We start from the raw sequence: 23,550 nt of genomic DNA, 5'->3' as shown, positions 1-23,550 counted from the left end.
GAGGTGGAGGGAACGAGGAGAAGAGGGAGACCAAATTGGAGGTGGAAAGATGGAGTGAAAAAGATTTTGTGTGATCGGGGCCTGAACATGCAGGAGGGTGAAAGGAGGGCAAAGAATAGAGTGAATTGGAGTGATGTGGTATACCGGGGTTGACGTGCTGTCAGTGGATTGAATCAAGGCATGTGTATGGGGGTGGTTTGGGCCATTTCTTTCATCTGTTTCCTTGCGCTACCTCGCAAACGCGGGAGACAGCGACAAAGCAAAAAAAAAAAAATATATGTATTTATAGAGAGAGAGAGAGAGAGAGAGAGAGAGAGAGAAGGGGGCCAGGTGAGGATATTCCCTCAAAGGTCCAGTCCTCTGTTCTCAACGCAACCTCGCTAATGTGGGAGATGGCGAATAGTATGAAAGAAAGATATATATGTGTGTGTGTATGAGCAGATGTGCCTTTCTTCATCTGTTTCCAGGCAGTACCTTGCTGATACGGGAAATGGTGATCAAGTATTAAAACATTTTCCTAATTGGTGGGCAACAAATTGAATAGTATTTTGCCGAGACCAGTTGAATATGCTCAAGTACACAAATACCTCATATTATGGTGTATTTTTTTATTAAAAGAAAGTATTCTAGTGACAGTGATATACAGTACATTTAAAGCTCATTTACCTGTCTGTCACAAGTCTAAATGCAGTGTTGTAAGTCAGTACAGTGTACACAAATTCTGAATTACTGTAGTCCAAAATGTTGCAACTTGAAGCATTGTAACTTGTCTTTTGATGTTGATAACTACGTCAGGAAAAGTGTGGGTTTATTTAATGTTAAGTACCATAAGTAATATACTAGTACAAAATATGCAGTTCCTATGGAAACCACATCTTAACAGCAAAGATTTATTATAGTGTTTCGTATTCTGGTTGAAATAAACCAATTGCACTTGGGAAAATGCATTGTGCTGCTGGATGTTAAAAAAACAGATGACTGAGGGCAACCATGTGATTCTTATCAGGAGACAAGTATGCAGGTTATTTCTATTATCATTTTGTGTACCAGGTGAGTTTTTTGTAGTTCCTATGATATTTTGCAAGTTTATTATTTGTTTTTACGTTAACATGTTTCTTTGATATATAAAACCCTTTTCATTTCTTTACTTTCCTTCATTAAAATGTTATGCTCCACAATTGTTATTGTATTCTGTAAACAGTATACAGGCACTGCAGAACCGTCACTATTTAAAGCAAATATCGACATGTAGCTATCCTAGAAAGTTACCTTTATTAGAATATTAGAGATAGTGAAGATAGTGAAAAGGGCACTGCCTGTCATGGATAATATGTTGCTAATGAATGTAAGTAGTTAATACAGGTATAGAATATCAAAAGAACCAATAAATACCACAGCTAATAGCTGAAATGATGGTCAATTTTTTTCATGCTTGATTGCCGTTTTCCATGTTAGTAGTGATATAGCGTTAGGAACAGATGAAGAAAGGCTGCATCCGCTCACATCCATTCTCAAGCAGTCGTGTAATGCATGAAACCACAGCTTCCTCTCCACAACAAGGCTCCACAGTCCTTTTCATGGTTTATCTCAAAATGCTTCAGCAAATCAGCATTTAATACATTTACTTGGGATTTGGTGATTCTAATGTATCATCTATATACTGATATTTAAGGCCACCCTGGCAGTGCTCAGTCATGTGTAGGACTGTTTTATTTTGACTAAAATGTTGAAAATCAAGATGAATCCTGACTTCTGCTGGGGTTAGGTGAAGTTTCATAGGCTCTTGATGTTTTTCAAGTGTACTGTCTTTTACTATAATTAACCTCACATTTTCCCTGATAATTGAAGTCCTAGACATGAAAAATCACACCAACAAGCACTTGTACGTATAAGTGTGTTCCAAGAGATAATATGTAATTCTTAGTTCAATGTACTGATGAACACCCTTTCTTAGAGTACAACTACTTAAACCATTTTTTAATCAATATTAAAATTTTTATTAACCATATTTCAGATTACGGTAGTTACTACAGTATTGCAGGGAGGTATAGTAATGTACTCTTACAAATTATCATTATTTCTGTATGTTTTCTGACTGAAAAAGAACTTGAACCTACAAATAGTGTCCAGAAACATAACCTTTACAAGTTGGGGACTTTCAGCACACTGGTACAGCTTGATATTTATTAATGAATATAATGGCTCTGAGTGAAACAAAGCTCATGGGTAATAGGGAGGAAGAATAGCTTGGAAGTGTCCTAGGAGTAAATTCAGAGATTCATAAGAGGACAAGAGCTGAGGAAGGAGTTGCAGTAATCCAGAAGCAGGAGTTGTGGGAGTGTGTGAAAGTGGAAGGAAATGAATTCTAGACTGACATGGGTAGATATGAAAGTGATGGCAAGAAATAGGTCATTGTTAATGCTTATGCATCTGCCCATGTGAAGAAAGATTGTGAGGGGCAAGTGTTTGGGGAGCAGCTGAGTGAGTGTTTTATCAGTTTTGATGCAGAAGACTGGGTAGTAGTGATGGGTAATTTGACTGCAAAGTTGAATTATGTGACAGTTGAGGCGCATGGGGTATTTTGTATTATGTATGGAAAAACAACTGGTGACTTGGAATACCTGGTTTGATAGAGGGAAATACGCAAGTATATGTATGAGAGTTGGAAAGATGGTCATTAGGCATTATTGGATGACATTAATTGATAGGTGTGTAGAAAAGAGGCTTTTGGATGTAAATGTGCTGAAAGGGGTGGGTGGTGGGATGTTGTATCTCTGTCTTCTGGGGCAAGGAGATTTTAAGGAAAGAGGAAACAAAATTGGTGAGAAGAGAGGCGTGAAAGTAGGTGAGCTTGGAAAAGAGACTGGTGAGAAGAGATATCAGAAGATATTGGGTGTAAAATGGAAGGTGGAAACAAATGAAGCAAGGGGATTGGGTGAGAAATGGGAAGTTTTTAAAGAAGCAGTGCTGGCAAATGAGAGATGCATGTGGCATGTGAAAGATGGGAGGTGGGCGGATCAGAAAGGTTATTGGGGAGTGAGTGGTGGGATGAAGAATTTAAGTTGGCAGTGAATGAGAAAAGGTAGGCGTTTGGGCAGACCTTACATAGGAGTGCAAATGATTGGGGGATTATAAGAGAAAGCGGCAGGAGACCAAGAAGTTGCATTGGAAGGAGGTTAATAATGTGCTGAAAATGAAGGATGAACTTTATTGAAGGAGGAAAAGTGGAAGTGATGACAGATAATGATGAATTGAGGTGATGGAGGGACTATGTTGAAGGAGTTGAATGTGCTTGATGATAAGAGTGGCAGGTGAGACTTTGGGTGTTTGGGTTAGGGTGGTATTCCAAGTGAGAGAATCATGGAGATAGGTTTGGTGAAGATACAAGAGGTGGTGAAAGCCTTATGAAGGATGAAATGTGGCAAGATGGTTGGAGTGGATGGTGTTGCTGTTCAGTTTATCAAGAAAGGGGGTGACTGTGTTGTTAATTGGATGGGCAGGATTTTAGTGTATGTATGGATCATAGTGAGGTGCTGTGTTGTTAATTGGATAGGCAGGATTTTAGTGTATGTATGGATCATAGTGAGGTGCTGTGTTCTTAATTGGCTAGGCAGGATTTTAGTGTATGTATGGATCATAGTGAGGTGCAGAATGCATGGTTAGTACCATTGTATAAAGGCAAGAGGGATAAAGGTTGAGTTTACAAACTAGTGAGGTATAGAATTGTTGAGTGTATCTGGTAAGTTGTATGGGAGGGTAGTGATTGAGAGAGTGAAGGCATGTGCAGAGTGTAAGATTAGAAAGGAGCTGTTTGGTAGAGGATTTGTGGTTCATGTATTTGCTTTGAAGAATGTGTGACAAATATTTAGAGTTAGGATATGTGTTTGGCGTTTGGATGGAGAAAATATTGGAGAAAGTGAAATGTTTTAGTTACCTGGGAGTGGACATTGCAGCAAATGGAACCATGGAAGTGTGAGTGAGTCATAGGGTGGCTGAGGGGACGAAGGTTCTGGGAGCACTGAAGAATGTGTGGAAAGTGAGATGGTTATCTGGGAGGTTAGAAATGGGTATGTTTGAAGTTATAGCTGTCCCAGTATTATTCTATGGATGCATGGCATGGGCCATAGATAAGACTGTGTGGGGGAGGGTGTCTGTGTTGGAAATGAATGCTTGAAGACAGTGTGGAAGATTATTTGATTGAGTGAGAATTAAAGGGTAAGAGAGAGGTGTGGTAATAAGAAGAGAGTGTTTGAGAGAGGTGAAGAGTGTGTGCTGATATGGTTTGGACATATGGAGAGAATTAGTGAGGTAAGGTTGACAGAATATATGTCAGAAGTGGAGGGAACAAGGAAAATGGGGAGACCAAAGTGGAGATGGAAGGATGGAGTGAAAACAATTTTTAGCATTCAGGGCCTGAACATGCAGGAAAGTGAAAGTTGTGCATGGGATAGATTGAATTGGAATAATGTGGTATACAGGATTGATAAGCTGTCTTTGGATAGAACCCCAGGGCATGTACAGAAGCATCTGAGGTGAATCATTGAAAGGTTTGTAGGGTTTGGTTGTGGATAGAGAGCTGTGGTTTTGGTGTATTTCACATGACAACTGGGTAATGGATGTAAGCAGATGTGGCCTTTCTTCATCTGTTCCTGATGCTTCCATGCTAATGCTAGAAATGATAATCAAGTATGAAAAAAAAATTATATTCAAAATCTCTTGCAACTTTATTGTATTTTCTAAACACTACATTTGCATTGCAGAACTAAATTGAATATTTAAAGCCAGCAGTGATGCAAAGCTAAACTGGGAAATTATAGCAGCCTATTGTACTTGATAACTGTATCCAAACCCATGCCATCCCATAACCTTCTTAACTCATGATTTATCATTTAAAACAATTATTTGCGTGGTTTTGATTGTGTTCTATTTCATGTGATATCCCCTTAATTTGAGCCACTCATTCACTTGTACACTTCAGTCATGAAATTTGTTTCGCTCTGCATTGGGAGTAGCTTTGAGTGATGAGTGAAACTGTTCAACAGTGCTGGTGTAATGTGTAGAGGATATCGAATGTTAACATTTGTGGAACTTATGGAGCATTTATTTTATTGGACACTTGAATTAAGGCAATAGCAAAGGTTGTGGGTAACTTTCCAGTCTTTTTCCACGTCACAATTAGCTTTTGAGTATTGATTGATTTCATCTTGCAATGGTGGGCAGAGAAGAAATTAGTAGTTGCACAGCATTATTGGGAGCATTTAGTTTTATTGATTCTTATTAGATAAGGCAATGAGGGTTATTTAATGGGAAATTGTTGGGTTGATTAATGTAAATGTGGGTGATATACTTATGAACCTGTAAAGCCTAATGTAGTTGTCAATATAATTGGAACTACCAGCATTAGATAAATCTGCTGCTGTGAACTGCATTATCCCTAGCTGCTGTCTGTTTGTTGACTTGTGCCATTTTGGCATTGGTCAATTTTGGATGCAGATTTTGGTGGCTATAGAGGTTTGGTGAGGTTTTCATAGGTTCTGTTGGTTTCCCACAAGAGTGATATAATACTTGTACTTTCTGTAACCACTTCATGTACCATGACAGTGTTGCCATATTTTTTTAACATTAAGTTTAATGCTCCAAATCATTTTCATCAACTGTTTGTATTCTCTGAACACTTGCAAAACAAACTCAGTATGCAAGGCTATCAATGCTGAGCTAGATTGGTAGCTACTGTGAATTACATGGTTGTTTATATCTGGGAAAATGTGGGGTTAAAGTTTAAGTAGGTTATCTGTAAAGGATTAACAGAACCTTTTAAAACTTCACCAAGTAGCCAAAATGATGGTAGAAAACTAAACTGAATGAAATAAACAGATGAACCTGAAAGTGAATTAGGTGGCTGGCCCAGATTGTTTACCTCATTAACTGATATCTTCAAATCGTTATTGCACTCAGACTTGGTCCCTTGTGACTGGAGAAGGGCAAACATCACTAGTGTACAAGAAAGGCAACAAAGATGATCCAACTATCGGCCAATCTCTCTGACCGTTGTGATGTCTATTCTTGGGTGTATAGCTTAATAGGCTAGTGTGTGTATGTATGTATGTGACTGTGCATTACTTATATAGGAGTAAAGACATGGTATGTACAAACAAAGTTGAGACGGCATCATGAGTGTAAAACTCTCTCCCTGGAAGGCATGAAGCAATCACAGACTTGTTGAACATTTTGAGTGGTATGGCATAGTTAGTTATATCCAGCATAGTTCCAGGAATAAGAGAAGCAGTGTATCTAATCTTCATTTGTCAGCTGACCTCATAAATGCCATAGATGAGAGACATAATGTTGACATAAGTTACCAAGATTGTGTCAGATCTTATAGAGTGCCTTATAGGAGACTGATAGCCATCAGTTTAGGGGGAGGAGGTCCTGCAGTGATCACAGTATTTCTCCCTGAGCAATTACTTTGGGTTTGTTGGAGAGAATTCTCAGTTTGGTTGTTGGTGGTTATAGTCCCACAGGGCAGTGCTTTGAGGCCTGTACCCTTCTTGATACATATCGGTGACTCATCAGTTTAGAATCTCAAAAATTTAGTAGGACATCCACAAAGAGGAGTGTGTGGAAGGACTTATGCGAGATATTAAACATGAAAAATGGTGGTAATTGGTTCTTGACTTTTGATGTAAAAAGTGCTGAAGTTTATGTGTTGGCTTTAATACTAATACACAAGCATATAATGAAATTAGCATCTTAAGGTTAGAAAAGAATTGCAAAAGATTTAAGAATATACTTTTCCTCCAGTTTGGAACCAGCATTACATATAGCCAAGATTTATGAACATGGTAATACAGGTTGAGTATCCCTTATCTGAAATGCCTGGGACCAGAAGTGTTTCGGATTTTGGATTTTTTTTTTATTTTGGAATGTTTGCATCTACGTTATGAGATATGTGGAAAATATAATGGTATGGAAACAAATGGGTTACAGCTGAGACATATCTCAATGTTTCAACCATTCAATAATCTTCCTCAGGAGACTGATTCTGGCATTCAGTGGGACTGTGTTCCCCAGCAAGTAATGGTCACCTGGATGGATGCCTTGGCATGTCGTTCTCTGATTGGGTCACTTGTCCTGCAGCCTCCACTCGTTCATAGTGATCTATGCTGCCTGATGTGACCAGCAGATGAACCCAGACCATGTGTTAATGTTGTTCTTAATCCCCTCTAGGTGAGCTCTTATGCTATCACTAAAAAGTTTACACTTTCCTGTAGTTGCCTTGGCATTGACTGTTTAGTGATAGTGTGAGGTCTTACTTAGAGGAAGGGATTAAGAAATGTTTAGTGATAGTGTGAGGGCTTACTTAGAGGAAGGGATTAAGAACAATGTTAACACAGTCTGGGTTCATCTGCTCGTCATGTTAAGCAGCAGGACAAACAATCCAATCAAAGAACAACACATCAAGGTGTCCCACTGGGTGACCATCACTTGCTGAGGAAGACTGTTGAAATGTTGAAACATTAGGGTATGTCTTGGCTCTAACTTGTTTGTTTCCATACCATCATGATATCCACATATCTCGTTATGTAGATGCAAACATTCCAGAATCAAAAAATCCAAAATCTGAAACACTTCTGGTCCCAGGCATTTCAGATAAGAGATACTCAACCTGTATTACCATGTTCATAGAGCTTGGCTATATGTACCGCTGGTTCCAAACTGGAGGAAAAGTATATTTTTAAATCCTTCTTATGTTTTAGATGCTTTATATGATTTATTGTTATTAGAGAAATGCCTTTGGAGGCCCTAGCATTCTTGTTAGACGTCTTAAATGATACGGAATAAGGTAATAGTAGTATTCAGGTAAACTGTAGTTAATTGATAAGAAGGTAATACACTTGTACAAATAATCAACAAGCTATGAAGGAGGTAATCCATCACACTTATGAAAATGCATATTATCTTGGTTCTCACTGTCAACTAGCAGATAACGCAAGTGAGTGGTATTGTGATCCTAGCTTGAGACAAATATGGTATATTTCTACCATCATTTTGGTTTCTGTAATGGTCAGATTAGATGAGGTACTTATAGATTCCGTTCATAGTTTACAAGTGTATTACCAACTTCTTCATTAATTGACCTGAGAGTTTTCATGATTTACTTTATCCTTGTTGCCTTATATATTATTGTTCAGTAAAATACAATATTTCAAAAATACTTGACAGCTGTTATTTATTTTGTATGATACTCAATTATTGCAGAGCATAATCAGTAGTCAAAGTTAATAGCATTGCAGAGTTGTTTTAGACACTTAACTTGCCACTTCATTTGAATAGAATGTAAGAAAATTTCTTATGAGATGATAGACTGTATGGAGAATGAATTAAGGAAAAAAAAAAATTTTTCCCCAAGAAATAGTATCAGTAGTGGAGAGAATATGAAGATCAAGAAAAATGTCAAGTTGAGTGGGATAAAAGTAGGTAAAAACTTGTAGAAATCAGTAGAATATATCAAAACTCACTCAGACTTTGTGTGCAACAGAAATTTACCTTTATTTTGAATGTTTGACTAAACTTACCAACATAAATAACTATTGCCTCCTGCCATCATCCATTAGGTGAAAAATAATCACTGGATGTGTTGGCATCCAGTTTAGCACTGTGTTTGTGCTAATGCTGCACTCACTTAAATCACTTAGAGCATTAGGGTAACACAAAACAGTATTTTTCAAATAATGAAAAATCACGTTAATTTCTGTTGGGAAGTTAATTCTGTGGAAAAAGTGTCTTACCTGTTTTATGAAACATAACCTCACATTTTCCCTTAATTTTGTACCCTCCTTTCTTTCGACATATTGCAGGATGAAGAAAATGACGCTTTTGCTATCTGTATATGGTTTTAATTGGATTTTTTTATTATATGATAACCCATCGGCACCATTATTCCTTTTTATTGATTGGTGCTGTGTCAGATATAGAGATTAATACCTGCTGCATAAAAGAAAATGTCCTCCGATTTGCTTCCCAAAGTATTGATCTTTTTTATCTGCAGTAACCAGAAGACCATTTTCTAAGAGTGTGGGTGTTAAGGATATCTTTCCAGAGGCTCTGGCAGCCCAAGGCTGTGCAACTTCCGTTAGCAGGGAAATGTTAACTCTAACTCCTTTAGAGTGAAAAGTTCTTTGAAGAGACTGTATGCCCAATGATAAAGCCTCATCAAAGTTGAGGTGGCATGCCTAAAGTAAAACAGTCCTCCGTACGATAGGTCTAATAATAATGGTCATAGCACTTGTTTACCTTAATTTTGTTTTGTGTTATTGATGAAGTCTACCATCTTCGATGTTGTCTTTTGTGTCGTACCGCATGTTTAATATGTAGATACATAAGAATATGTTTGTTTCAATGCATTCATATGCATTTTAGAGTCACCCACCATCTGAATGTAATCACAAGAGCAGAACAATAAGTTGTACTCTTCAAATTCAAAGGAGAAAATATGTCATAACAGCTGGAGGTTATTTAGGATGAGTCCAATTTGGGACCTAAAACTACAGGGAGAGGGGCATAGTGGCTAACATGAGGGTTGCTTTCCTGTGAACTGCACCTCTTGGGCAAATTTTTTTATTATATTGGAACCCATGTATAACAGCTAGTTATATTCCTTGGTACCTGTCTCAGGAATGTTTTTTGTATATATATTTTTTCTGTTATAGTAAAAGACAAAATATATCAGTGTATAGTATAATACAATTATAGTACATTTTTCTCTCTTTCATACATATTCACCATTTCTCATGTGAGTGAGGTACTGCAAGGAACAGAAGAAAAGGTCTCGTTTGCTCATGTGAATTCTGTAGCTGTCGTGCGTAATGTGCCGAAACCAGAGCTCCCTATTCACAACCATGCCCAACAGACTTTTCTGTGATTTCCCTTGACTGCTTCATATGTCCTGGTTCAGACCATTGCCATCCTACTTTCACTTTCCTCTTATGCTTACTGTTCTAGCCCAGTATATTGCACGTAGTAGACTTCAGCCAATGTAATTACTTGTATCTTCAGTGACAAAAACTTTGAGCTCCTGTAACTGCCAGACCTTAACAGTTCAGGAAAAAATGGGCAAAATTATGAAAAATAAATCTCTGTTGGTAAAAAATGGGGAGTTTGAATAAAAATGATCAAGGAAAACTCAAAAGAACTTTTAATTAAACAAAAATAGATCTTGCACCGTATCATTGGTAACGATTCCTGTATGCTCTTTTTCGCTTTCCTCTGTATCTATTTGCAATACTTTCATGTATAATTTTGCTTTAGGTTACCTTAGATGTTTTCATTTCAAAAGATTCAGATGTTTACTGACTTCATGGTATATAGTTTAAAGGAAAAGTAAAGAAGATGCAAGTCAGTTTTGGTTCAGAGTCTAACGTTTCAGCTTAAGCTGCTTTGTTGTAAGTAATGATGTGTTCTGTTTATGGCGTTATTATGAAGTTCAGATGTGTACTGTTTATGGTGTTATGAAGTTCAGATGTGTACTGTTTATGGTGTAATTATGAAGTTCAGATGTGTACTGTTTATGGTGTTATTATGAAGTTCAGATGTGTACTGTTTATGGTGTTATTATGAAGTTCAGATGTGTACTGTTTATGGTGTTATGAAGTTCAGATGTGTACTGTTTATGGTGTTATGAAGTTCAGATGTGTACTGTTTATGGTGTTATTATGAAGTTCAGATGTGTACTGTTTATGGTGTTATTATGAAGTTCAGATGTGTACTGTTTATGGTGTTATGAAGTTCAGATGTGTACTGTTTATGGTGTTATGAAGTTCAGATGTGTACTGTTTATGGTGTTATTATGAAGTTCAGATGTGTACTGTTTATGGTGTTATTATGAAGTTCAGATGTGTACTGTTTATGGTGTTATTATGAAGTTCAGATGTGTACTGTTTATGGTGTTATGAAGTTCAGATGTGTACTGTTTATGGTGTTATTATGAAGTTCAGATGTGTACTGTTTATGGTGTTATTATGAAGTTCAGATGTGTACTGTTTATGGTGTTATTATGAAGTTCAGATGTGTACTGTTTATGGTGTTATTATGAAGTTCAGATGTGTACTGTTTATGGTGTTATGAAGTTCAGATGTGTACTGTTTATGGTGTTATGAAGTTCAGATGTGTACTGTTTATGGTGTTATGAAGTTCAGATGTGTACTGTTTATGGTGTTATGAAGTTCAGATGTGTACTGTTTATGGTGTTATTATGAAGTTCAGATGTGTACTGTTTATGGTGTAATTTTGAAGTTCAGATGTGTACTGTTTATGGTGTTATGAAGTTCAGATGTGTACTGTTTATGGTGTTATGAAGTTCAGATGTGTACTGTTTATGGTGTTATTATGAAGTTCAGATGTGTACTGTTTATGGTGTTATTATGAAGTTCAGATGTGTACTGTTTATGGTGTTATTATGAAGTTCAGATGTGTACTGTTTATGGTGTTATTATGAAGTTCAGATGTGTACTGTTTATGGTGTTATTATGAAGTTCAGATGTGTACTGTTTATGGTGTTATGAAGTTCAGATGTGTACTGTTTATGGTGTTATGAAGTTCAGATGTGTACTGTTTATGGTGTTATTATGAAGTTCAGATGTGTACTGTTTATGGTGTTATTATGAAGTTCAGATGTGTACTGTTTATGGTGTTATGAAGTTCAGATGTGTACTGTTTATGGTGTTATTATGAAGTTCAGATGTGTACTGTTTATGGTGTTATGAAGTTCAGATGTGTACTGTTTATGGTGTTATTATGAAGTTCAGATGTGTACTGTTTATGGTGTTATGAAGTTCAGATGTGTACTGTTTATGGTGTTATTATGAAGTTCAGATGTGTACTGTTTATGGTGTTATTATGAAGTTCAGATGTGTACTGTTTATGGTGTTATTATGAAGTTCAGATGTGTACTGTTTATGGTGTTATTATGAAGTTCAGATGTGTACTGTTTATGGTGTAATTTTGAAGTTCAGATGTGTACTGTTTATGGTGTTATTATGAAGTTCAGATGTGTACTGTTTATGGTGTTATGAAGTTCAGATGTGTACTGTTTATGGTGTTATTATGAAGTTCAGATGTGTACTGTTTATGGTGTTATGAAGTTCAGATGTGTACTGTTTATGGTGTAATTTTGAAGTTCAGATGTGTACTGTTTATGGTGTAATTTTGAAGTTCAGATGTGTACTGTTTATGGTGTTATTATGAAGTTCAGATGTGTACTGTTTATGGTGTTATGAAGTTCAGATGTGTACTGTTTATGGTGTTATTATGAAGTTCAGATGTGTACTGTTTATGGTGTAATTTTGAAGTTCAGATGTGTACTGTTTATGGTGTTATGAAGTTCAGATGTGTACTGTTTATGGTGTTATTATGAAGTTCAGATGTGTACTGTTTATGGTGTTATTATGAAGTTCAGATGTGTACTGTTTATGGTGTTATTATGAAGTTCAGATGTGTACTGTTTATGGTGTTATTATGAAGTTCAGATGTGTACTGTTTATGGTGTTATTATGAAGTTCAGATGTGTACTGTTTATGGTGTTATTATGAAGTTCAGATGTGTACTGTTTATGGTGTTATTATGAAGTTCAGATGTGTACTGTTTATGGTGTTATTATGAAGTTCAGATGTGTACTGTTTATGGTGTTATGAAGTTCAGATGTGTACTGTTTATGGTGTAATTATGAAGTTCAGATGTGTACTGTTTATGGTGTTATTATGAAGTTCAGATGAATATATTTTCTCTTGCAGGAACTGCAGGACCTGGGGCGGGATCCACCAGCACAGTGCTCAGCAGGCCCAGTAGGTGATGATCTATTTCACTGGCAAGCCACAATCATGGGCCCACCAGAGAGTCCATTCCAGGGAGGGGTATTTTTCCTCACAATTCATTTTCCCACTGATTATCCTTTCAAACCTCCAAAAGTAAGTAATAGATTTTTTTTTTTTTTTTTTTTTTTTTTTTTTTTTGCCGCTGTCTCCCGCATTTGCGAGGTAGCGCAAGGAAACAGACGAAAGAAATGGCCCAACCCACCCCCATACACATGTATATACATACGTCCACACACGCAAATATACATACCTACACAGCTTTCCATGGTTTACCCCAGACGCTTCACATGCCTTGATTCAATCCACTGACAGCACGTCAACCCCGGTATACCACATCGCTCCAATTCACTCTATTCCTTGCCCTCCTTTCACCCTCCTGCATGTTCAGGCCCCGATCACACAAAATCTTTTTCACTCCATCTTTCCACCTCCAATTTGGTCTCCCTCTTCTCCTCGTTCCCTCCACCTCCGACACATATATTCTCTTGGTCAATCTTTCCTCACTCATTCTCTCCATGTGCCCAAACCATTTCAAAACACCCTCTTCTGCTCTCTCAACCACGCTCTTTTTATTTCCACACATCTCTCTTACCCTTACGTTACTTACTCGATCAAACCACCTCACACCACACATTGTCCTCAAACATCTCATTTCCAGCACATCCATCCTCCTGCACACAACTCTATCCATAGCCCACGCCTCGCAACCATACAACATTGTTGGAACCACTATTCCTTCAAACATACCCATTTTTGCTTTCCGAGATAATGTTCTCGACTTCCACACATTCTTCAAGGCTCCCAGAATTTTCGCCCCCTCCCCCACCCTATGATCCACTTCTGCTTCCATGGTTCCATCTGCTGCCAGATCCACTCCCAGATATCTAAAACACTTCATTTCCTCCAATTTAATTCTATTCAAACTCACCAGTGCTATATCATCAGCAAACAACAACTAACTCACTTCCCATGCCCTGGTTCAGTCCATTTACAACACGTTGACCCCAGTATACCACATCATTCCATTTCACTCTATCCCGTGCATGCCTTTCACCCTCCTGAATGTTCAGGCCCTGATTGCTCAAATTTTTTTTCCACGCCATCCTTCCATCTCCTGTTTGGTCTTTCCATTCTTCTTGTTCCCTCCACTTCTGACAAGTACATCCTCTTTCTCAATCTTTCATCTCTCATTCTCTCCATATGTCCTAACCATTTTGGCACACCCACTTCTGCTCCCTCAACCACACACTTTTTATTACCCCGCATCTCTCTTACCTTATCATTACTTACTTGATAACGTCACACAACAGTTTTCCAAAGATTTCAATTCCATCTCTTCCATCCTCCTCTTCACAGCCTATGCCTCACATCCATATGATATTGTTGGGTCTAGTATTGCTTTAAACATGCCCATTTTTGCCCCTTTTAGATAATGTTCTCTTCTCACATTCTTGATTGTTTCCTGAACCTTCAACCCCTCCCCTGCCTTGTGATTTACTTCCACTTCCATGTTTCCTTTTGCTACCATGTCTATTCTCAGATATCTAAAACACTTCATTTCCTCCAATTTAATTCTATTCAAACTCACCAGTGCTATATCATCAGCAAACAACAACTAACTCACTTCCCAGGCCCAGTCATCCCCCACAGACTGCATACTCGCCCCTCTCCAAAACTCTTACATTTATCTCCCTCACCACCCCATCCATAAGCAAATTGAACAGCCATGGTGATAACGCACACCCTTGTTTCAGACGAACCTTTACTTAAGCCATTCACCAGTGTTGAGAATTTCTTGCTGCTGCTTGCAGCTTTTCTCCCACACTGTATATTCTTAAGAGCTTCCATAAAGCAAATTTATCAATCCAGTCATATTCCATCGCCAGATTTGTAAATGCTACATACAGATTCATCTGTTTTTCGCAGTATTTCTCTTAGACATTCTTTAAAGCAAACATCTGAGGCACACATCCTCTACCACTTTTGGTTGATCAGGTGCAGTTAGTGGTAAAGATAACATTGGTATTCCCCATGGCATCAGCTGGAATATCAAGTCATTGCTAGTACAGTTTTGAAGTATTATCTTCATTGTGTGTGTGTGTGTGTGTAGTCATCACTGTCATATTCATCATGACTAGGCTTATTTCGGGTGAAAAACAGTCAAAAGAAAGAAGTAAATCAGGCACTAGCACCTCCTTTAAGAGACATTTCACTTTGATTTTGTCTGCTGGACTACCCAAGTCAGAACTTTTCTCCATAATAAATGAGATTTTATTTTCGTTTGTTTGTGTGCACAGTAATTATCATAATCACCTTCACATAGCATATTACGGGTGAAAAAGAAAAAAGTGGAAAAGTGAGCAAAAGTAAAGCAGATGCTTTCATTTCCTCAGAGAGGTAGGTAGCTCACTATGCTGTTTTATACTTTTAATGCCACCTAATGAGGAAATGACACCTTCTATGATCTTGTCTCCTGGAAATGATAGAAATCTTGTTTGGAATCCCGAGTTAACTCGGGATGATAATTATTTTCACAAAGGCTCTACCTGGTTATACTCTGGATTGTATTGGAAGAGGTATGTCAGTATACAGTAATACATTGGACAATACCAACAGTATATCAGACAAAAACTCGTGAGATCCCAACAAGAAAGATGGATGGTCATTTACTGTATTCCCACTTGAAATATAGAATCTCCGTGGAGTAATTAGAGAAACACTCAAAAGATGCCTAGATAATTGGCTAAAGACAGTAAACAGTTTACAGTTATACACTTTGTGTGGCAACAGAGGAAAATTATATTACTCATCAAGCAAGTGTTTTGGGAGCAGCTGAATGAGTGTGTTAGTGGTTTTGATGCACGAGACCGGGTTATAGTGATGGGTGATTTGAATGCAAAGGTGAGTAATGTGGCAGTTGAGGGAATAATTGGTATACATGGGGTGTTCAGTGTTGTAAATGGAAATGGTGAAGAGCTTGTAGATTTATGTGCTGAAAAAGGACTGATGATTGGGAATACCTGGTTTAAATAGCGAGATATACATAAGTATACTTATGTAAGTAGGAGAGATGGCCAGAGAGCGTTATTGGATTACGTGTTAATTGACAGGCGTGCGAAAGAGAGACTTTTGGATGTTAATGTGCTGAGAGGTGCAACTGGAGGGATGTCTGATCATTATCTTGTGGAGGCAAAGGTGAAGATTTGTATGGGTTTTCAGAAAAGAAGAGTGAATGTTGGGGTGAAGAGGGTGGTGAGAGTAAGTGAGCTTGGGAAGGAGACCTGTGTGAGGAAGTACCAGGAGAGACTGAGTACAGAATGGAAAAAGGTGAGAACAATGGAAGTAAGGGGAGTGGGGGAGGAATGGGATGTATTTAGGGAATCAGTGATGGATTGCGCAAAAGATGCTTGTGGCATGAGAAGAGTAGGAGGTGGGTTGATTAGAAAGGGTAGTGAGTGGTGGGATGAAGAAGTAAGAGTATTAGTGAAAGAGAAGAGAGAGGCATTTGGACGATTTTTGCAGGGAAAAAATGCAATTGAGTGGGAGATGTATAAAAGAAAGAGACAGGAGGTCAAGAGAAAGGTGCAAGAGGCGAAAAAAAGGGCAAATGAGAGTTGGGGTGAGAGAGTATCATTAAATTTTAGGGAGAATAAAAAGATGTTCTGGAAGGAGGTAAATAAAGTGCGTAAGACAAGGGAGCAAATGGGAACTTCAGTGAAGGGCGCAAATGGGGAGGTGATAACAAGTAGTGGTGATGTGAGAAGGAGATGGAGTGAGTATTTTGAAGGTTTGTTGAATGTGTTTGATGATAGAGTGGCAGATATAGGGTATTTTGGTCGAGGTGGTGTGCAAAGTGAGAGGATTAGGGAAAATGATTTGGTAAACAGAGAAGAGGTAGTGAAAGCTTTGCGGAAGATGAAAGCCGGCAAGGCAGCAGGTTTGGATGGTATTGCAGTGGAATTTATTAAAAAAGGGGGTGACTGTATTGTTGACTGGTTGGTAAGGTTATTTAATGTATGTATGACTCATGGTGAGGTGCCTGAGGATTGGCGGAATGCGTGCATAGTGCCATTGTACAAAGGCAAAGGGGATAAGAGTGAGTGCTCAAATTACAGAGGTATAAGTTTGTTGAGTATTCCTGGTAAATTATATGGGAGGGTATTGATTGAGAGGGTGAAGGCATGTACAGAGCATCAGATTGGGGAAGAGCAGTGTGGTTTCAGAAGTGGTAGAGGATGTGTGGATCAGGTGTTTGCTTTGAAGAATGTATGTGAGAAATACTTAGAAAAGCAAATGGATTTGTATGTAGCATTTATGGATCTGGAGAAGGCATATGATAGAGTTGATAGAGATGCTTTGTGGAAGGTATTAAGAATATATGGTGTGGGAGGAAAGCTGTTAGAAGCAGTGAAAAGTTTTTATCGAGGATGTAAGGCATGTGTATGTGTAGGAAGAGAGGAAAGTGATTGGTTCTCAGTGAATGTAGGTTTGCGGCAGGGGTGTGTGATGTCTCCATGGTTGTTTAATTTGTTTATGGATGGGGTTGTTAGGGAGGTAAATGCAAGAGTTTTGGAAAGAGGGGCAAGTATGAAGTCTGTTGGGGATGAGAAAGCTTGGGAAGTGAGTCAGTTGTTGTTCGCTGATGATACAGCGCTGGTGGCTGATTCATGTGAGAAACTGCAGAAGCTGGTGACTGAGTTTGGTAAAGTGTGTGGAAGAAGAAAGTTAAGAGTAAATGTGAAAAAGAGCAAGGTTATTAGGTATAGTAGGGTTGAGGGTCAAGTCAGTTGGGAGGTGAGTTTGAATGGAGAAAAACTGGAGGAAGTGAAGTGTTTTAGATATCTGGGAGTGGATCTGGCAGCGGATGGAACCATGGAAGCGGAAGTGGATCATAGGGTGGGGGAGGGGGCGAAAATTCTGGGGGCCTTGAAGAATGTGTGGAAGTCGAGAACATTATCTCGGAAAGCAAAAATGGGTATGTTTGAAGGAATAGTGGTTCCAACAATGTTGTATGGTTGCGAGGCGTGGGCTATGGATAGAGTTGTGCGCAGGAGGATGGATGTGCTGGAAATGAGATGTTTGAGGACAATGTGTGGTGTGAGGTGGTTTGATCGAGTGAGTAACGTAAGGGTGAGAGAGATGTGTGGAAATAAAAAGAGCGTGGTTGAGAGAGCAGAAGAGGGTGTTTTGAAGTGGTTTGGGCACATGGAGAGAATGAGTGAGGAAAGATTGACCAAGAGGATATATGTGTCGGAGGTGGAGGGAACGAGGAGAAGAGGGAGACCAAATTGGAGGTGGAAAGATGGAGTGAAAAAGATTTTGTGTGATCGGGGCCTGAACATGCAGGAGGGTGAAAGGAGGGCAAGGAATAGAGTGAATTGGAGCGATGTGGTATGCCGTGGTTGACGTGCTGTCAGTGGATTGAATCAAGGCATGTGAAGCGTCTGGGGTAAACCATGGAAAGCTGTGTAGGTGTGTATATTTGCGTGTGTGGACGTATGTATATACATGTGTATGGGGGGGCTTGGGCCATTTCTTTCGTCTGTTTCCTTGCGCTACCTCGCAAACGCAGGGAGACAGCGACAAAGTATAATAAAATAAAAAAAAGCATGATGTGCTGTGTATTAAACGTTAGCCTTGCCTAATGGCAAAATCTGTTAGATACTAATAGACAGGTACTTTTTCTGTCTCCTTTCTCTCAGCATCCCAGATATAAATACAATAAGTTTAATATGAACCAGATCTTGAAAAACCAAGCTAATTGACTTCAAAGAAATATTATCAAAAGTTCAAGAAATGTCGAAGCAGGTAGAGAAAACGGATTCGATAGTGTAATAAGCCGAAAGACTTCAACGCCCATTTTGTTAAATGTAAGGAAAAAGTAGTAGATTGTTATTATTTCTATTAATGTTTATTATACTTGATCACCATTTCCCAAGTCAGCTAGGTAGTGCCAAGAAACAAACAAAGAATGGCCCATCCACTTGTATGTATGTATACATAAACTCCCATACCCACACATATGATATATACATAAATGCCCATACACAGACATATACATATACATATATACACGTGTACATAATCATCTCTCCCATAGCCCTAGTGTAAGTGAAAATAAAATTATTGACTTTATATGGGGATGCACCAAAGGTTATTGTACCATTTTTTCTTTCTTGTTGGACGTTGATTAATATGAAAACAAAATTGAGGTAATTTATATTTGGGTTTTCTCACATTTTTTGAAAATATATTTTTACATGTAAATAGATTTAGAAAAAGTTTCATTTGTTATTTGTCTCTTAATTTATGTAAATGGTTTACACTGATGAGTTTTTTAGAGGTTGAGTTTTTAAACATTGAGAAAAGTTTATGTACATATTTTTTAAAGGAAGTGAATGAATGAATACAGTAGCCATGCTGTATATTCATTGATTTTGTTTTTCTCCAGAAGTGATCTTTTGGACTAGTTGTAGTGTTGTGCAATTTTCTGAAAGAAGGGCATTAATTCCTGATGTAAAATTGCTATGGTTCTTCTCTGATAACTATTGAGATGTTAGGGTTGTAAAAAAGAATATTTTAAAGTGTATCTAAATTATCAAGAACAGTAATTAGAGGTCTTATATCTTTGTTGAAATATAAATTATACTGTGTACAAGCTTTATTGGATGCTTTTGTATCATCACATATATTTTTTCAGGTTGCTTTCACAACGCGCATCTACCACCCAAATATTAACAGCAATGGTTCCATATGTTTGGATATTCTCAGGAGCCAATGGAGTCCAGCCTTAACTATTTCTAAAGGTATGTTAACATTAGAAAGTTTGAATATTTCATATTTTTTATCACTTTGATGTTACATATGCATTTTCTAGATTTCGCGAGCTTAAAAGAAAAAAACTGGAATACCCAGGGGGTGATATCTTTTTTCTTAGATCAAATGCTGAACCACTTGAGTTGAATTTGTTTCACGAGAGGTAAATCTGACTATAGAAGTGATAAACAAACCAGGAAATGGTGAGTATTTTGTAAGAGGAATATTGTCATAGGTCTGTCATTGGTAAAGTCATCAGGACAGAGATAGAGTGGAGAGTAAGGATAACTATAACCTAAGCCTAATATGTTTATGGTATTGTAGGGATGAATTTGATTAAACTTAGATGAGAAGAAAAACAAGTGATGCTTAGAAAGGTATTTAGGGAGATTTTTCATAATTTTTATTATTGTTTAGTACAAATGTCAAGATTTCTAGTACTAGAGTCTGTACGACCCAAGGTAAGTTTCCTTAGGGCTGGCAGAATGCCTGTATAGTGGCAGTATGTAAAAGCAAAGGGGATGAAAGTGAGAACTTGAATTACTTGGGTACAAGTTTGTTGAGTATCTGATTTAAGTCGTACAGGAGAGTGGTGGCATGTGCAGAGCATCATGCTCGGGAGGGGTAGGGGATGAGCGAATCAGGTGCTTACTGTGCACAGTGTGAAAAATTGAGAAATACTTTAGAAAAGAGAGGGACTGGTAAATGGCACTTGTGTTGTAAATATAGAGTTTGGGGGGAAAGTCACTTGATGCAGTAATAATTTTTTTTCTTTTTCTTTTTTAGGGATAATAAGGCATGTGTGTGATTGAAAAGGAAGAAGAGTATGTGGTTCCAATTGAAGGTGTGTCTGTATGTAGGGAAGGGGATGTTACAGTGGCCTTTCATGGATAGGGTAGGGTTATGCTGGACTCTGCCTGCTATAGGATACACCACAAGAAAAAAATCATAGGCGAGGCTGTATCATTGTCAGTTGATGAAAAAGAGTACAGCTTTGTCAAAGAACTTCTCACCTTAAAGGAGTTCATTCAGCCCTTACTGCTGAGAGTAGTACAGCCATGGAGCTGCAAGATTATGTGGATATGGATCCTGGGATTCTATAACTATCATAAAAATGGACATGGTGGTGATGAGAGAAATTCGTGAATATAGGAGAGAGAGAGAGAGAGAGAGAGTGAACAGTATGCTGGAGACTAAGGAGGGAGGTGAGTCAGGTGTTTTTTGGTGATACAGCTCTGGTGGCAGACTTAAAACTTAAACTTCAGAAGCTGGTGTCTTCAAGTTTGGGAGTGTCTTTGAAAGGAAGTTTAGAGTGAATGTGAATAAAAGTAATGATGGTTAGCAGGGTAGCACAACTGGTTGGTTTAAGTGTGAATTTGATTGAGGAGAACCTAGAGGAAGTGAAATGCTTCAGATAGCTGGGAATGGACCTGGCAACAGGTGGAACTGTGGGACCTGAAGCAAATCATAGGATGGGAGAAGAGGCAAGGGTCTTGGGTGCATGGAGAAGAGTTTGGAAGGGGAGGTCACAGTCTGTGAGATGGTACAGTAGTCCCAATAGGATTGAATGGGTTTGAATCTTGAGCCCTAAATGCAAAATGAAGGTAGATGAGCTGGAAGTGAAAAGCCTTATGATAGTACTTGGTGTGAGGAGGGTTGACAGGTGTAAAGGAATGGCATCGTAACAGTGTGGTAGGAAGTGGGTCATGACTATAGTTGAGCATGGTGGGCCGAACATTAGGGGATGGTGAGGAAAGAGAGACAGATTAAAGGAAAATACATGTCAAAGGTAGAGGGAACAACCTACCTTTGAACCTACAACAAGATTTTGCCTGAACGTTTGATGTACAGTATGATACTTTTCTTCTCTTCTGCTGCATGTATAATTATCAATTCTGGTTTCATTTGGTATTGATTATAACCATGTCAGATTATCTTGTAAGTGTTTCAATAGTTGTTCCATCCATGTTTAAATAATTTTATAGTGTACTGAGTGAACCAGCACTTCAGTGGTTGTCAAGTTGCACTCCTTTGACCCAGGTAGCTGTCTCCTCTTTCTGCCTTACCCTTACATGGACTGGTGGCATTCTATGCATAAACATGTACTCTCTCCTTGCCACACATAACATTGATTTTCCTTTGGTGAGCGCTGTGCACTAACCCTGCCTTTTGGCAAATGGTAGGAGCAATAGATAGATGTGATAGATAGGTACATTAGATAGGAGCATTACGTAGAAACAATATGTAGAAGCAGAAGACCAAATTGGAGGTGAAAGGACAGAGTGAAAAAGATTTTGAGTGATTAGGGCCTGCACATGCAGGAGGATGAGAGGTCTCCAAGGAATAGAGTAAATTGGAATTGTGTGGTATACTGGGGTTGACATGCTGTCAGTAGACTGAACAAGGGCATGTGAAACTAATGGGGGTAAACCATGGAAAGGTCTCTGGGGCCTAGATGTGGATAGGGAGTTGTGGTTTCTGTGCATTACAGATGACAGCTAGAGACTGGGTGTGAATGAATGTGTCCTTTGTTATCTGTTTTCCTGACACTACCTCGCTGATGCAGTGAGTGGCGATGCTGTTTCCTGTGGGGCAGGGTGGTGCTGGGAATGGATGAAGGCAAGCAAGTATGAATGTACATGTGTATAGATTTATATGACTGTGTATGCATATGTATATGTATGTATAAGTGTGTATGTTATGTATATGTACATGTATAGGCGTGTATGTATATATGTGTGTATATGAGTGGATGGGTCTTTTTGGAGCTACCTCGCTGATGTGGAAAATGGCGCAGGAAGTGGTGAATATGAATGAAAAAAATATTAATGAATGGATGGGCCTTTCTTCATAGGTTTTCTGGTGCTACCTCACTGGTGCAGAAAACAGCTGTCAAGTATAATAAGATAGATATGAAATATATGTATGTGTGTGTATGTGTATTTTTTTATACATATTTGCCATTCCTGGCATTAGCGAGGTAGCATTATGAACATTGATGGAATGGCCACGATTAGGACCTCAGTTGCCCATGCCATCTCAGCAAACATAAAAGAAAAATTTAATCTTGGTGCATCTTTGACCTTTGAATTCATAATGTTTCTGATCCATTCCTTTCATTTGACTCCATATCCTTGAGGATTGGGTCCTCCTCTTGTATTTTTTTTAGAATTATTCTTTATGGGTGTTTGATATGTTCAGAATGTGACAGTTGGCTGTCATTGTTATGAGCCCCCAAGAATCATTTTTATGACATTGCATAGCAGAATGAGGCCGGGAATGGGTATGGGGTACCAAGTGATAATGGAAATTGGGATCGTCTTATCAGAGTTTTGGGCCGAGAATGGACTATAGGTTGAGAATATTTAGTAAAAGAAGGAAAAAGTACTTTCTCTAGTTCATGAGGGTGAGTGATTTTGGGCATTATTGGATTATGTGCTTATCAGCATGTAGAGGAGAGGTTGTTGCTTGATCAGCGCGTAGAGGAGAGGTTCCTTGATCAGCACGTAGAGGAGAGGTTGTTGCTTGATCAGCACGTAGAGGAGAGGTTGTTGCTTGGATTTGTTGAGAAGTCACAGCAGGTGGGATACCTGATAATTTTTTGGTGGGGACAAGTGTCAGAGTTTTATATTTGTTTAAGGAAGAAGTAATCATGTGTGAGAAAGTAGTGATGAAAGTGAATTAACTTTGAAAAGAGGCTTGTGTAGAGATATGCCTTTCCAGAGATATTGGGTGAAGAATGGCATAAGGTGTGAGTAAATGAAAAAAGGTACTGGGTTAGGAGTGGAAGGCATTTAAGGAAGCAGGGCTTACACATTTGAGTGGGATGTGGACTTTTGAGAAAGGGTAGTTAGGGGTGGGATGA

At 38.4% G+C, this 23,550-nt stretch overlaps 1 protein-coding gene across 1 annotated transcript in view; it reads left to right on the top strand.

Annotated features, from left to right (window-relative positions):
* eff (ubiquitin-conjugating enzyme E2 eff) overlaps window positions 1-23,550 on the top strand; it is a 45,349-nt gene that overhangs the window by 6,552 nt on the left and 15,247 nt on the right. Inside the window, exons 2-3 of the mRNA XM_071686895.1 lie at window positions 12,789-12,962; window positions 19,570-19,675. Coding sequence (XP_071542996.1) covers window positions 12,789-12,962; window positions 19,570-19,675 — 280 coding nt within the window. The remainder of the gene's footprint in view (window positions 1-12,788; window positions 12,963-19,569; window positions 19,676-23,550) is intronic.

Source organism: Panulirus ornatus, chromosome 43 (assembly GCF_036320965.1).
Source record: "Panulirus ornatus isolate Po-2019 chromosome 43, ASM3632096v1, whole genome shotgun sequence".
Taxonomy (NCBI): Eukaryota; Metazoa; Arthropoda; class Malacostraca; order Decapoda; family Palinuridae; genus Panulirus; species Panulirus ornatus.
The sequence above is the reverse complement of the archived record's forward strand: the minus strand, read 5'-3'. Positions and strand labels throughout refer to the sequence as shown.